This window comes from Echinops telfairi, unplaced genomic scaffold, assembly GCF_000313985.2.
Source record: "Echinops telfairi isolate 266 unplaced genomic scaffold, ASM31398v2 ScPeMD7_7424;HRSCAF=8462, whole genome shotgun sequence".
NCBI classification, from domain to species: Eukaryota; Metazoa; Chordata; class Mammalia; order Afrosoricida; family Tenrecidae; genus Echinops; species Echinops telfairi.
Window position 1 is genome coordinate 20,931,177 of NW_022111324.1, and position 16,930 is coordinate 20,948,106.

At 38.4% G+C, this 16,930-nt stretch overlaps 1 protein-coding gene across 1 annotated transcript in view; it reads left to right on the forward strand.

Moving 5' to 3' along the window:
• Nucleotides 1–16,930, forward strand: part of TDRD5 (tudor domain containing 5) — a 57,681-nt gene that overhangs the window by 16,267 nt on the left and 24,484 nt on the right. The window contains exons 6-8 of the mRNA XM_045297979.1: nucleotides 3,082–3,138; nucleotides 13,421–13,574; nucleotides 15,664–15,863. Coding sequence (XP_045153914.1) covers nucleotides 3,082–3,138; nucleotides 13,421–13,574; nucleotides 15,664–15,863 — 411 coding nt within the window. The remainder of the gene's footprint in view (nucleotides 1–3,081; nucleotides 3,139–13,420; nucleotides 13,575–15,663; nucleotides 15,864–16,930) is intronic.

The following is a 16,930-nucleotide window of genomic DNA, read 5'->3' on the forward strand; positions in this document are numbered from 1 at the left end:
CTTATAAATTGTATTGTTGCATAAGATTTATGGTTGTTTAAAACTTAAGGATTTGTCAGAAGAGGACTACTTGTGTTAAGTGTGGGTTATTAGGAAACATTTCAGTGGGCCTTTTCTTTTGCGTTACCATTGTGTCAACGGTAAAGAAAATACCATTTTGAATATCAGCAGAGCATTTCTAATATAGCTTTATAATATCAGTAATCAGAGATCAGTCATAAATATTGATTTATAGATTAATTCTTGTCCTTGATGTAGCTTCCTAAATTAGTGATTTTGATGATATACCTCCACCTTCCTACCAGCTTCCCCAACCTAGGTGTATTTTGAATATTGATATATTTAAACTATTATAGAAAGACTTCTCCTTAACCTTGAGTAAATCAATGAGTAAATATGTAGAATTAATGATTTAGCAATAAATAGATTTCTGTTAAAAGGAACATTGTAAGAAAACTTTAATTTTTAAATTATGCTTTTGTTGCTTGAGATCAAATTGAAATTTCTTTTGTCTGTTGTTATGTTAAGACTATTGATACTTCTTTAATAGATTTATCTATAAATATAAGTTAAAAACATTTTTCTTTTAACTTGCTGACTTTTTGTGGTGCACAGTGATAAGTTCTTTACTGGTTCTCCCATTGAGAACTAGAGTCTAATTTTTCTCCCCTTGAATCTGGACGGGCTTTAATGACTTATTTGACACATCATGATGTTTTGGGACTTCTGCCTGAGACCTCACGGAGCATTTGCTCTTCAAATCTCAAGCCACCTTGTGAGAAATGCAATGACCTGATTAAACTCATGCTAGGCATGTGGAGAGGAAGAAAGGTGTTTCATAGCTGTCTCGGCCCCCATCAATTCGATTCATCCCAGCAGAGGCTCCATACATTGTGGAGAGAGGGCAGCCATCTCTGGAGCATGTCAGAATCAGGATTCCTAAACTTCAGAACCAGAAGACATAAATTGTTTTAATCTATCAATTATTGAGTAGTTTGTGATACAGCAGTAGGCAATCAGAATATCTGTATTAAGAAAAAGAAATGTCTTGAAACTGTGGTAGCAGTTGTACAATGCTGCTTGATGTGATTGAACTATAGAATGATATGATAGCTGTATTAGCTCCCAATAAAATGGTTTTGGGAAAAAAATAGAAATATCAATATAGCTGGCTAGACCAGAGCATGTACAGAAACCCCTCAGGATCAATAATGCGAGTAGGGATACCCTGAGGGTAGGAGGAAGGTGGTGCAGTCATGGTGTCTGTCCATGTTGATGATGAGCTTCGTCTTTTTCACTGGCCAAAGTCTTGGTGTTTCCCTTCTAAGGAGCATTCTCGCTCTATGACTATATCTTCTGAGAGAGATTTGCTCATTCTTCTGGCAGTTTGTGGTATATTCAATATTCTTTGCCAACATCATCATTCTGAGGCATTAATTCTTCTTTGGTCTTCCTTACTCATTGTTCAGCCAGCTTTCACATGCATATGAGATAAATGAAAATGCTGGGGCTTGGGCTAGGTGTATCTTAGTCCTAAAGTGACATCTTTGTTGTTGTTGTTTTAATAACTTTAAAGAGGTCTTTTGCAACAGATTGGGCCAATGGAATATGTCATTTGATTTTTTGACTTGATTTCATGAGCACTGATTGTGGATCTAAGTAACTTGAAATCCTTGCCAACTTGACTATTTATGAAGATACTGCTTATCATGGTCCAGGTCTGAGGATTTTTGTTTCTCTATGTGGAGGTGTAACCCATACTGCAGGTTGTCCGTCGTCTTTGGTCTTCATCAGCGTGTGCTTCAAGTCCTCTTTGTTTTTTCTGTTGGCTTGTTTTAGTTTTATTTTTAGTTTACAGGGTGTTATTTCTTACTGTTTATAGTAGTGAAAATGGAAAGTAACTAGCAGTAGAAAATTCGAGTATGATTCATTCATTGCATTTTTATGTAGCCATTCATATCAGTTTTTGTGAGTACCGATTAACTGAGCTCAAGAACCCCGGTAGCATCATGGTTACCAATGGGCTGCAATCCACAAGGTTTCTCCATAGGAGAAAGACAGGGCTTTCTACTCCCATAAAGAGTGGCAGTCTTAGAAACCCACATGGGAAGACCTACCTTGTCCTATCGGGTCACTATGAGTTGCCGTTAACTCAGTGGCAGTGAGTTCTTGTTTGGTTGGTTGGTGGGTTTATTCACATAAAGATGTAGGTTTCTAGAAATTAGGAAGCAGTCATAAATAAAAGATTTTATAAATGTATAAATTTTTAGGTATGGTTAAGAACTGTGAGAGGCCACAATAAAATGATTTTTTTTAAAAATGGGTATGTTAAAATTTTCATAGCAACCCTTTAAGACCAAGTGCAACTGCTCTGTAGGTGTCTGATACTATAACTCTTGATGAGGGTAGAAGCCTCATTGCTCTCCCAAGGAACGGCTTATGGTTTTGAACTGCTGACTCTGTGGTTAGCAGCTCCACCATGTAACATGTAACCTACTATGCCACAAGGGCTGGGAATCAGCTTGCTGACAGTGAGTGAGTATTTTGGAAAATATATAGCCAGTAAATAAGTTGATACATATTAACTATTATGGAGGAAGAAATCTATGATATGATATATTAAAAACTGATCATAAAGTAATAATCTTATTTTTCTAATATAAATCTTTTTGTACATTTGGCTTTTTTTTGCTGTGGGTTTTTTTTTTTGCTTATCTATTTTCCAAAATTACTCTAGTGTCACAGTATCTTTAACATTAAAATGCAACTATACCATAGAAGATTGCTTAATTTTATATATTGGCTTAGCTAAAAAATTTTTAAGTATAGGAATTTGTGGAAAGCGACATCGTGCTATTTTTTTAATAATACTAATTCAGATTTCTCAAATCTGGAAATATAAAGAAAATCTTTTTTGTTGTGACGTTTTAAAAATTGGGAACTGGTCTTTAAAATACACATAATTTGATCATAATTCACTTGATAATAGTTAATCTTTGCCTTTGTTCCTATTTAGACTTACATTGTGTGAATGTTGCTGCTTTGTTTCCCAACTATGTGTATTTCATGTTCATGTCTTAGGTTGTCTCCAAGTCTCCAGGGGGCTTGCTTATTTCTAGACTGCTTGGAGAGTTTGAGGTGAGTTTGTGCTTCTTCATCAAGCATAGTTTCTATGCCTTAAGTGTCTAGTGATAGACCCTTAGTTTGTTCCTTTCCCACTGATCCTCAACATCAGTGACCTAACACTTATCAGCTTGATATTTAAATCTGTGATCAAAAAGTTAAAAATTATGTGTCTTAACAAATACTTGACTTTGGAAGGATATTTCTACTATTTTCATATCATTAGATAAATATTGGAAAGTCTGACAATGCCTGTAAATAAAGAAGCAATTCCTCATATACTGTTTGTGGGATGAAACCACTTTGGGGTGCATTTAGGCAATCTCAGGTATCAAGTAAAGTTGGCAACATGTGTCCTCAGTGGTAAAGCAGTTCCACTTCTATCTATGCACTCCAGGGAGACTCTAGCATGCATGCATACACAGATATAGGTAGATAGCTGTATGGATGTTCATTGCAGCCTGGTAAACGCCTGGGGGCACAGGAATGGACAAATAATTCGAAATAGACATATTTGTCTGTAACATGGAATAGTTCATAAATGAACTAGATTTGCTTTTCAGCATGGATAATTTTTGAAACCATAATTTCATGCATCTGAACTTTAAAATGTCATGACCTATATGTATGGTAGCTGCATACCAGACTGTATTCAGAGTACCTTTCTTTCACCCAGTACTTTATTGGATTTTCACAACTAACTGAGACATAGAGAAGTTACTTGCCTATGGGTCAGTATGTTAGGCTGGGCTCGTTAGAAGAACAAAACCAGTGAGGCATGTACATACATCTGTATAGAGAAATGTATTTCAAGGACATGGCTCACATTGGTGGACGCTGGCAAGTCCTAAGTATGTGGCTCAAGCATAAAGCTGGAAGCTTCTCCTAACTCACATGGGTGCAGTAGCCAAATTGGCTGGTCAGATAGTAGGCTACTGACCCCATGAGCCCCAGGGGTCAGAGGGTGACAACTCAGGTGCAGATTAAGAAAGACTCAGCTTTGCCAGAATATCTATATATGTTGGACACAGATCATACCCTCAAGGAAACTGATTGGCTTTCAACAGAATGGCTACTCACAGCAGATCACAAAATAGAGGATGATTACATTATATTGCACTATGGAAGAGCAGTTGATCCAGTGTTTGCCAAACCACAGAGAAGCATAGCTGACATGCGACATTAGCCAACACAGTCCACCCCTTACCAACTTGGCACCTGTACACATCTTAAGCCATACATAATCCTCTAAGCAAAGAGAATTATAGTGTCATACTTGCCCCTAATGTACACTTAATGTATACGCAGAAGTGCACTAACTCTGTTTACACGTTATATTTTATAAAGGGCTAAGAGAAGGACGAAAACAAAAATATTTGTGCACCCTCTTATATAAACATATAATGGAACATGGAAGAGATACTCAACAATTACAGTTCTCGTTTTTCAAGCTGGCACATGGTGATATGTGGTAATTAGAACTGTCCTTACCACCCATTCTGTATTACCTTTGCCTTCAGCAGGCACCTCAGCTAGTTGAGACTCTATGTAATAGGGTGGCCCAAACTTTTATTCCCAGAGGATCTGGGACATACATTAGTATTGATGTCAGAATGGAGTTGCTGCCTTGTGTCATTTACTTTTATCACAAGGCACAGTAGTATGAAGCAATATCCTCAGGAATCTCCTAGATTCCCAACATAATGTTCTTTATCTGTGTAGTCTGTACTGTCATTCTGCCGTCCCTTGGAAATCAGGATTGATCACACTGGTCAGCGTGGTAATGCCATTCTTAGTCTGTTGATCTAGAGCAGTGTTTCCCACAATGGGTGATTGCTGCCCCTTGGGTGCCCCAGAAAGATCTGGGGAGCTGCAAAAGCACTTTATCTTGGATTATGAACTGCAGTACAGAGATTTTTAATCACCAGAGAAGCACTGAGTAATTCTGTCATCTCCCCCCCACACCCCCCCAATGGCGTGGTAGGTCAAGTAAGTTTGGGAACCAATGATCTAGAGGCATAAGGAACCCAAAGTGACTAAGTGGTTCTTTTAACCTGCAGTTTAGTGGAAGCAGTTTTGTGCCTTTAGGTGTGTGCATTTATTTGTCCCCTTGGAAATCATACCTCTAGACCCCCAGGATGAGGTCATGGGGATGGGAAGCAGACATTTTATAAATGGTTCTGGCTATCAGGTAAGCATTGGACTGATAACAAGGTCATTAGTTCCAACCCCCAGCCACTCCATGGAAAGAGGAAGCGCTCTATTTCCATGAAGATCTACAGCCTTGAAAACCGTAATAGGGTTGCTGTGAGTCAGAATGGCAGTGAGTTTGGTTTGGGGTTTTTAGTAGGGATAGACATGAACGGAGCATTCCCTTTCCAGCCCGATTTTGAGAAAAGCACCATCCATTAGCTGTTGGTTTCAAGTACCTGGAAAGCGTTTGCCCCAACCTGGCAAGGTATTGCCTCATAGCTGGCATTGATCCTTTAGAAGGTTCTTCCACTGTCCTATCAAGGCAATTGTTTCAGGATGGTGGGAACATACATGGTAAGCCCCATGAATCCCATGAGCACGGACCTATTGCTGTACTTCATTTGCTGTGAAGTGAGTCAAGCTTCAAGGCGATACTGTGTGATGAAAGTGGATGAAAGTACCATGGAAGTGGATAAGGCATTCTGTAAGTCTACAGGTGTTCATTGGGGAATGTCTATCCGAATAAAACAACACTCTTTCCATGGTGGAAATGGTCCAATGTGATCATCTTGCCAGCAGGTTGCAAGCTCCTTGCTCCTAGGAATAGTGCCATGTAGGGACTTTTGGTCTCTGCTGCTAGAAAAGTGGTCATTCATCAGGGGCTGGAGCCTGGTCACCCTTGGTGCATGAAAGTCCTTGATGCTGAGTCTGTACATGACCTCCATCCCTGATATGGTGGCCACTTTGTTCATGAATTAGTATTGGAAAGGGTTTCCTATCTAAATTCTTGCATATTCAGGAGTGATTGCTTCACACAATGTCCCATTCTATCCATTTGATTGTTAAAATCCTCCTCTGCCAAAGTCACCCTTTGTGGAACATGAAACACAAGTATCTCTACTTTTTCTGATCCTTAATAGAGGTCTATTCACATTCCTGTCCACACACTTCCTTGACACCAATTTCCCAATTCTATTACTTCTAAGTCCATGCTCATTCAGTCCAACGATTGCCATGGGCATTGAGTCAGCATGTAGCCATATACTTGGCCGTTTCGCCATCCAAGCACAATGTACAGCTTTGTGGACTGCATGAAGTTCTGCCCTTTGGAAGGATTTCCCTTCACCACTGTTCTCTATAGAGGTCCCAGAATGGGGCTTCAGTTTCAGGGGGGTGGGGCAAAAAGGGAGACAATGTCAAGGAGTCCAGGAAGGAAATGAATGTTTGGAAGTTGTGTAGTGATTGTACAATTCTACTTGACGTGATTGAACTATGGAATGATATATATGTATTAACTTCCAATTAGTAATAAAATAAAATAAAGAAGGGGGCTTCAGCGCTGCCACTGCCAGCGTCTAGGAGGTGCCTGCATATTGTACAGAACCATTGGTAAGCCAGTCATGTGTCCATCGAGTGATCATAAAGAACTCCCTGTGAGGCTACAGGTGTAAACTGGGAGAGGGAAGGTCATGTGATAGGAGTGTAAAAGGGTATTTGAGCCACTTCCTCATGTAACTTGCTTGTGCCCTCAGATCCTATTACAGCCCAATCTTGTATATCTCACTTTTAGTCAATAAGGTTGTGCTGCTGTGCAGTTGAACTTGACTCTATGGGCCGGACAGTTTGTGGTGGGATGTTCAGACTGTATGGTGGCTCGGTGGTGTGTGGTGAAGTTCCCAGTCTCTACTGAGGCACAGTAATGCCACAAAAAAATTGCAAATTCTCAAAGAAGAGTAGTTATCAACAGAGGAAGGTTGCCAAGGGTGACAAAGCCCAAATCAATAGGTCATATGGCAGGCTGCTTGCTCCCAGGACAGCAGGGGCTGACAAATCCCCAAATCTGCAGGTCAGAAAGGCAGCTGGTAGCTCACATCCTAACAAATGGACATGGGAGGATGATGAATCGAATGCAGAGCAAGCTTTCCAAGAACATTCATATGTGTCGGACACAGACCACGCCCCTAGGAAACTTTGGCTTTTCACATCAGATTAAAAAAATGGAGGATTGTTATGGGAATGATTATATTATATTACAGTAGGGGAAAAAATGTGCCTGCAAAACCACAGAACCACAGTTAACATGTAATAGTAATCCAAACTGAAATATCTAGAAATGGGAGCCATGGTTTCAACCCTAGGCATTCTGGGAATGCCATAACTGTGCAAGGTAGAAATCTATCCAAAAAGGAAGTCTCAAATATTTCCCAATAAAATGAGCCTTAGAAAAGTAGTAAGATTTCACCCTGTATAAGGCAGAAAACAAGACAGTGCTGCTGAAATACAATTCTCATAGGTTTCACTGCAGTATATATGCAGATACGATCGGATGTATTACATGCCAGAGTAGCATAAAATGTGTCACTTATTTGCTATATTATAGATGGTATGTAGAGTAGGGAAATAATCTACTTTGGTGAGGGTTTTTTGTGAGGTGTGCATGACTTAAAGCACTTAGAATGGTAATTGGGCCTGAAAACCAAAACAGCCCAAAATAACCCACATGTATTCACTAGAAAGCGTGAGAAGCCATTTTGAGAAGAGCACTTGAAATGGAATGGAATTTGTGTACCTAATGGCAAAGAGTAGATACTAAAACTTGAAGGGACTGTGACCTCTGTGAGTCCTTGACTGATCATCCAGGGCTCCCTTCCAGACAGCCACATGCCAAAGAGAAGTGAGCATATAGTAGACAATGGGAACAGTGAAAAGAGAAGGTCAAAATATAGAGGTCAGAAAAAAGGACCAGGGAATCTCAGTAACAGCTACTATAATTTTGAACAATACATGCAAACAATGGAAGTGCTCTGAAGAAGAGTTATCCTTAACAGTAATCACATACTTGTTAATAAGGAAAACTAATTGCTTATAAAATGAGCAGCAAAAGAAGATCAAGGTCAAATTTCAAACATTGATAAAAGAAAAAAAAGCCGTATAGAAAATCTACAGACAATGGAAACATGCCAGAAATATGTGCCCATTATAGATCAAATTGAAAATCTCTTAAAAAAGTAAGGTACTAATAAAGTGATACCACATGTGAAAGACAACATAAATCTGAAATAGAATAATCTGGAAATTAGGTGATGGTACTCAGGAAATAATTAGAAATTAGAATTAATAAAAAAGGAAAACATTTAGAAATGAAGACTAAATTACCAAGGACCATAGCAAAGCAAAACAAACAAAAAATACGTTTCAAGAGAAATAGAAGTGGCACATTTTATGAATCAAAAAGAAATGAGGATGATGCTATGTGGATCCAAGGGTAAAAAGACTCTGGTATTTCAAGTCTAATGAGACTCTAAATCCTACGTAATCCTATTAAGATGCTATTATTTAGTAGGCTATATATATATATATATTTTTACTGGAAGTGTGGACCCCAAACAGGCAGAAACTAGAGAGGGGGAATAAAGAAGTGGAGGAGAGATTACTTAACTGAGTAGGCACAGTAAAGCCCCATCCAGTGCTGGACATTTGGAACTTGGATAGAAATCAATAGCTTTACTAACCCAAAGAACCAGAGGACAGAGTTTGGGGCTAAAAATTGAGAGGACAAATCTTGGAATAGAGAAAGTTACACAAAATTTTGAACATTACTTTGCCAAAACTTACACATGAACTACACATAATTGGGGCAAATTCTACACCAAGTTTAAAAGAACTGAAGGGATTTCAGTTGCTGCTTACTATAAAGACGACAGATTTTGAATTTAAGTTATTCCAAATTAATCCTTTGCTAAAGGAGGAGGCAGGAATAATTGTCTTCAAATAATTTTTGACTATCTGCTATGGTGTCTAGGGAAAAAAAGTGTAAGCCCCCAGATTACTAGATTTACAAAGAATGTGATCATTGGTGAAAAGAAAACACCATGAATGTTAGAAAAATGTTAAAAATTCCTCTTAGAACTGTGTTCTTTTTGTTATGTGCCCTCCAGACAATTCCAAGCCATAGTGGCCTTATACACAACAGAATGAAACATTGCCCAGATGGGAAGAAATTGAGAAGTAAAGAATGCAACAGAAATTTTCAAAAGGCAGCTCCAGAAGGCAAATGTGAAATGTGCAAAGGTCTGGAAATAGAAAGTCAAAAAGGGAGGACATGTTTAGCATATCTCAAACTGAAAGAACTGAAGGAAAAAGTCACATCCCGAGTTGCAGTATTGAAAGATTCTATGGCAAAATATTGAATGCTGCAGGAAGCATCAAAATAAGATGAAAGGAATACATAGAGTCACTGTACCAAAAAGAAATCTGACATTTAGTTATTTCAAGAAGTAGCATATGCTCAAGACTTAATTGTGTTGATACTATACGTGCTCTTTGCCAAAAGGCTGATAAGCGATGAGAACCAATTGTGTTGTAGGAAGAAGTCCTAGCTTCACTGAAGGCATTAACAACAACAACAAAAAAGGCTCCAGGAATTGACAGATAACAGTCAAAATGTTTCAACAAGCTGATGAAGCCCTGGAAGAACTTATACCTATGCTGATGGATATAGAGTAGAAAATGTGAATCATGAATGAACAGATTAGGTGCCCAGTAAAACAAAACAAAGCGTACTAATAGTGAGTTGATTCTGACTCCTAGCGACAGTATATAGGGCTTCTGAAGCTGTAAATCTTTGTGGAGGTAAACAGCCTCACCTTTCTCTTGAAAAGCAACTGATCGGTTTGAGCTGCCAGTCTTGTGGCTAATAGTCCAGCACTTACCCAACAATCCAACCAGAACTCTTAATTTAAACCTCAGTAGATGGCAAAGGGTGGGGTTGTAGGGATGTGGAGGAGAGACCCCAAAAACCCAAAGAATGTTCTGGAACTTAAATTATCGGAAATTTGAAAAATCATTGTGAGGTCTACAGTAGATTGGAGATGGTAGAAAAAGTATGAGTGAACTTAGAGACAGGTCAATAGAAATATAATCTCAAGAACAGAAAGAACAAAAATTATAGAGCCCAAGAAAACTGTGTGAGAGATAGTGTCAAGTGATGTACTATATGCCTAATTGGAGTTTGTGGTAGTTAGAATGATCTAATGTCAATTTGAAGGTGGGGGGTGGCCTCCTCATAAGGAGGACCCTGGGAACCACCTTCTCTCTCTCTCTCTCCCTTTGCCTTACTGCATGCTGGGATTGGGATCACTGACGCTGAGCGTTGCCAGAGCCTTGCCATATTGACCCTGGATTCACACAACTCTGCACCACCAGCCGGTGCTCTTCCTGCATTCTGTGTCATCGCATGTGGCTGCGTAAATCTGAAGAGGGCCTTGTGGACCAGTATCGGACTTAAGGACTCAAGTTGGACTGAGCGGGATGCTTCCTTGATATATAATTACTTCTTGAGAAAAAGCTCTTTCTTATACATATGTGAGCGTTAACTGGACTTGTTTCTCGAGTCAATCCCACCTAAAACAGTCTAAGAAAAAGAAGGGAGAATGAAAATTGGGGGGGGGGCGATAATTTGAAGGAATGGCTGCAAATTTCTCAAGTATTTTGAAAGGAATAGGTTTACAGATTTAAGAATCTCAGAAAACTCCAAACAGAATGTGTATGAAGAGTGTATGAAGACAAGCATACAGAGGCATGCTATCATCAGACCTGTTGAAGACCAAGGATAATTAGAAAATCAATGAAACAGCCGAAGGAAAAGGACACGTTACACACCAGGAAACAGTCACACAAATGATGGCTGGTTTTTCATCAGGGGAAAAAGCCAGAAGACAGTTGGATAATATCTTTACTCAAAGAACAGTTCACTCAGTTTTCTAATCCAGTGATAGCATCTTTTAAGAGTTAAGGCAAAATAAATACATGATCATAAAAAATAGAGATGTAATTGTAAGCTGACCTGCATTGTAGAAAACACTAAAGAATATTCTTAGGCCAAAGAAATTATACCAGATGGAAACTTGAATCTTCAGAAAGGACTGAAGAGTGTGAAGTGTTAAATATATAAGCAAATAATAAAAGACTTCTCTTTCTGTCATCAATGAAAATATCACTTTAAATTCTAACAAATTGGGTTTATAACATCTATGGAATGCATATGAAAAGCACAATAAGACTTAAGCTATTGGATTGCAAGTGGTTTTAAAAAATATTTTGTGTGAATTGGTGAAGACTGACAAGTTAGGGATATATGTAGTTAATATCTAAAAGAACTAAAATTGTAAAGTGTTAACATAATAGAAAATAGAATTATAAAAAATATTCAGTAAACCAAAGACAAATAGGAAAGGAAAAAATAAAAGAACAATATACAGAGACTATCAAAAAGCAAAATGGTAGTTGTAAGTCTAATTAAATTATAAATCAACAACACTGGGATATCAATAAGTACATTTATGCTATGGACTAAATACTTCAGTTACAAGAGAAGTTATCAGGAAGAAGCAAGTGCATGCTGTCCACAAGAAATATGCTAATAATCTCAGCTAAAGCAGACTTCAAAACCAAGGGAATATTTTATAGTGATAAGGGTCAATTCCTAAAAAAGATGTAACAGTCACAAATGTGAACTTATCTAATAAAGCTTTGAAATAAATTATATAAAAGTGAGATAAATAAATATGGAATTAGATAATACAGCATCTCCTTTTCAATAACTGATAGGATGATTAGTCAAACAGTGAAGAAGGACTTGAAAACCTAAACAAAACACTCCACTGTCTCGATGTACTTGACACAGAACATTGTAGCCAACAGTTAATCTGAGGACTAGACTATATGAAGCAGGATTGGAGGGAGGCTTACTAAGAGTCTGTGTTAGGCAGATGTCATAACCTTGCTCGCTTAAAGAGGAAGGCTTGCAGCACTTGATGAAAATCAAAGACTGCAGCCTTCAGTATGGATGACAATTCAATGTAAAGAAAACCTGACTGCTGGACCCATAGACACCAGCATGATAAATGGGGAAAAGATTAACGTTCTCGGGCATTTCATTTTACTTGGATCTTCAGTCAGGGCTCATGGGAGCAGCACTCAAAAAAAAAATCAAATGCGTATCACATTGGGTACGTCTGCTGCACAAGACTTCTTTAAAGTGTTGAGCAAGGGTGCCGCTTTGAAGACTGAGGGGTGCCTGACCCACCTCAGTTGGTCATCTCTTATACAAATCGGACAGTGACTGTGAGACTGTAGAAGATTTGATGTATTTGAATTATGGTGTTAGAAAGAACATATAGATTGCCTGAAGAACAACCAAGTCTGATTTGGATAAGGTGACCAGATTTTAACCTTGATAAAACTCATATCTTCGCAAAATAGCCACATGGCTGCCGAAAACCGTATGTCCTAGCTTGTGCATTCTTTCCAAAAATTGGGACTTTTTTAAAACGCCACGGGACAAGTTGTTAGAAATCAGGACTGTCCCACCAAAAGCAGGACGGTCTGGTCACCTTAGATTTGGACTAAGTATAGAATGTTTCTTAGACATGAGGATGGTGAAAACTTGGTTTCATGGACTTTGGACATGTTGTCAAGAGGGACCATTCTCTGGAAAAGGGCTCATGCTTTGTAGGGGTCAATAAAAAAGGAAGACAGACCCTCAACAAGTTGGATTGACACAGAAGCTACAGTAGTGGGCTGCAGGACTGGGCAGTACTTCCTTCTCTTATGATTCGGAACTGACTTGATGCCACTGAGCAGTAGAGCCGCGTCATCTAACAACAGCAGAGCACACCTTATATTAGAGCTCATGGGGAACATTCATCAAGGTAGATCATATATTCAGCACCAAATGAGTCATGATAACTTTCAAAATAGTGAACTCTTACAGAATATGATCTCCAATTAAGGTGGAATTAAATTACAAATCAACAACACTAGGCTACCAGACATTCTCTGCCCTTGACCTAGATGGAAGATGGATGTGAGAATCGTTAGCTTCACACTTTGGTATTTTTGTTTAATAAAGATTTCTCTTATTAACTGCTTGTTTACTTCCCCCTTGTATATGTAGGGAAGAAAGCCTTTACTATAATACTTGGGTTTACTGACCTGTACATTTTTAGTTTTGCTAAATCTCAATTAGAGTATTGTCTAAGGGCAAATGTATATTTCTTTTATTTAACATTGTTTTTTAATGTGACATCTATTTTTGTGACAGGAAATTTTTAAAGAGCAGCTTTCACCAAAAAAATTAGGCTTCTTAAATGTGACAGAACTTGTTGGAGCTCTTAGTGACGTCCTCCGTGTTGAGTTCAGAGAAGGGGAACAAGACTTAGTAGTGTTCTGTGCTGATCGGAACTCCTTACCGCCTGGTGAGTTAAACCATAATATAATGCAAGCCTGATATTTAAAAGGACAATGGAGCCCTGGTGGGTGAGTGGGTTAAACACTGGCCTGCTGACTGCAAGGTTGGCAGTTCCAACCCAGTGCTGCTTTGCAGTAGAAAGATGAGGCTGTAGCATAGGGGGTTACAAGTTGGGCTACTAACCACAAGGTTCAGCAGTTCAAACTCAACAGCCACGTAGGAGGGGAAAGTGACGTTTTCTGCTCCCATAAAGATTTACCGCCTCAGAAACCTACATGGGCACTCCTACTCTGTCCTATAGGGTTCCCGTGAGTCGGAACTGTAAGTCATACTGGCTTAGTATGCGTCGGGATTGACTCAGTGGCACTGAGTGTAACTTAATAAAGATCAGGATTTTAAAACTTAACTTTCTCCATTTTCCAGATTTTTTAATAATTCTAAAGGAAACCAACTTCTGATGTTAGTCTGATGGGGTAACACTTGATAATTTAATAGCTGTGATTCAGAAGGTATTTAGAAATACATAGAAATTATAGGCTGGAAAAATACATGGAAAAATACGTGGAAATTCAGTGCAAATGTATATGCACTGGGATCCAGTACTAGTAGTTAAAAAAAAGACTTTTGGGCAGGGGGCATGGTTTACAGACAACTTGATAAGGTAGTGTAAGGCGTTCCCATGTACTCTTCATCCAATTTCCCCTAAAGGAACATCTTTTCATTGCCTAGATACATTTGTTAAAACTAAGAAATTAGCATCAATGCATTATTATTAAGTAAGCTCCAGGCGCTATTCCGTTTCCCCATTAACTGCCCTTTCTTTGGGTCTACAGCCGTGCATCATATTGCATTCGGGGCACTTAGTCTTAAGGAGTAGGTTGCTTTTTCTTTTAAAATTTTTATTGAGATCCTGGTACTTATTTACAATTATCAGCAGCAATGCATAGCATCGTATCCATTTTCTCTTAAACTATACTGTAATATGGTATTTGCATTTTTAGAAGCCCCTGTAAGTAATTAAGATAGCTTTTTTAAAATGTGAATGTTTTCATCAGTTTTTGTGATTGTTAAAGTAACTCCTGTTCATTCTAACAATATTCGAATAGCAGCATCCCATCATTTTACCCCAGATGTTATGCTGCTAACATTTTGATATGTAGCCTTCTAAGCTGTTTTCAGTGTATATATAAACATATAGCTGAAATTTAAAATTAGAAAAGGAATATACATAACACTATATAATTGTTAAAATTTTTAATAATACAGAGATTAGTAGTTTTTAAGAGTATGTCTTTCTGGAACTTGTCTATGTAATTACTAATTATCTGTATAATTTTCCTAACACAAACCAGTGTTATATAAATACTGTGTAAGTCATGCATCTTATTCTTCATGTATTTTGGTGGTTTTTACATGCCAGTGTATACAGGGGACTTCACAAACTTCATGGAAAAATTCCATTATCTTTTAATTCCATTTTCCCATGAACTCTTTTCAAGCCCCTTTGGATAGCTTCATTTCATGTTTTTTAACTGCATATTAAGATTCACTTGCCCGTGCTGCTATCTATGGGTGGACATTTAGATGTCCATCAGTGTGTCCTGGTGGGTGTTAGGTCTATCTGGAGGCTGTTTTAAAGTGCCAGTCTTACAGTCATCATTCATTTGTAAATGGAACACCCTATGTGATTGATCTGGAAATTCCCTAAGAATTAGAGCTTTGCATTATGAGATATTAAGTAGTCATATACATTGCACATTAAGAGAAGAGGAATATTGCAGCAGTATAAATGTTCAGGGCTTAAATTGACCATGAAGGAAATTCAGATCAGAATGGTGAAAGATAAAGTCTTCCACCACATTTATAGAAGTCTGACTTTACCATAACACCCTACCCTCTCACACACAGATCATTTAAGATTTATTCCCATCTGGAGATTCTTTACCTCTCTCTACACTGAAAGGTCTGTGAGGATATGTTCATATCTCTTTATTTATCGGTATTTATCCGTTCCTGGCATGTAAAAAAAGTGCTTAGTAACAGTTGTACAAATTATTTTGACAAATATGCATAGGCTACTTTCTTGGCCATTTCAGATGGAGCTGTTTCATCAGTCAGGAATTCATATTTAGTTCAACCAGATAAGAAAATAGAAGTCAAAGCAAATCCCTCTAGAAATGCACTGTCTATTGCAACTGTCAAGGAGACCGCTTGGAATAGTCCTTCAAAAAACCTTAAAGAACCGGAACAGAAGATCTATAAGAAACCTAATCTCATGGTAAAGCCTTTACAGCTGGTGAGCGATTTTTACATACTCTGAACTGTAGATTTGGCATCATGGGAAGTAACAGGATAAAAGCATCTTTAAACAAAAAACGCTTTTTAGGAAAAGCTGTATTTCTAGATAGATTATTTCTTGGAAGCACTGACCAGGTCTTTGGCCTGAAGTTACGGTATGCAGCATTTCTTCTCATTTTCCCTCTTTTATATAAGTAACTTTCCTTCGAGTCTCATTTTCAACATTTCATATGGTTGAGAAGAGGTCTCATAAAACATGACTGATTCGATATCGTTGTTTCATAGTGCAGAGGAGGAAAACCCTAAGGGCTCGAGAGGAGCACTGTGTGGGCTGTACGGCTAATAGCCTTTGTGCCGCCTAAGTCATCGGGTGCTTTGGTTCTTTTCCTTCTCAATTACTTCTCCGCACTTCATTTACTTCTGTGTTCTCATTTCCCATCACTGGTTTTCTGTTATGAAGTAATGAGTTGCTCAAGCTTTTTTCCTCCTACCTTCTGTGCCTGGCTTGTTTGGATTGAAACATTTGTGTTTGAAGAGCCTACTATATGAGGGTAAGTAAAAAAATATTGCTACAAGTCATGGACACCTTTATTAAACAAAAATATCAGAATGTGAGGTTGATTTTTTTTTAACATATCCTAGTCTAGTTTTTCCATCTCACTAACCTTTTCCCCCCCAAATTTGTGCTCTTTGATTGACACCACATCACAATGGTAGTGTTGGCATCATTGCAGGACTCAAATCTGTTCCTCTTATATGTTGAGTTTGGGAAACAAAAAGAAGCCCCAGCGGGGCAAGATCAGGACTATAAGGGACTGGGGTAAGGGTTTCCCATGGAATTCTTGTAGGACAGCCCTGGCTATTCTTGAGAATGAACAGAGGCATTGTCATGATGGGGGAAAAAAATCCTCATTGTGACTTCTGGACCTTTTCTCGCCATGCAACTTTCCCAATGTTCTTCCTAATGCACTCCTGTGGTTGCCCCGTGTCCTTCAAGAAAATCTATCAGAATTACAGTGAACCCTCGCCACTTCGCGCTTCGACTTCCGTGGCTTCACTCTATCG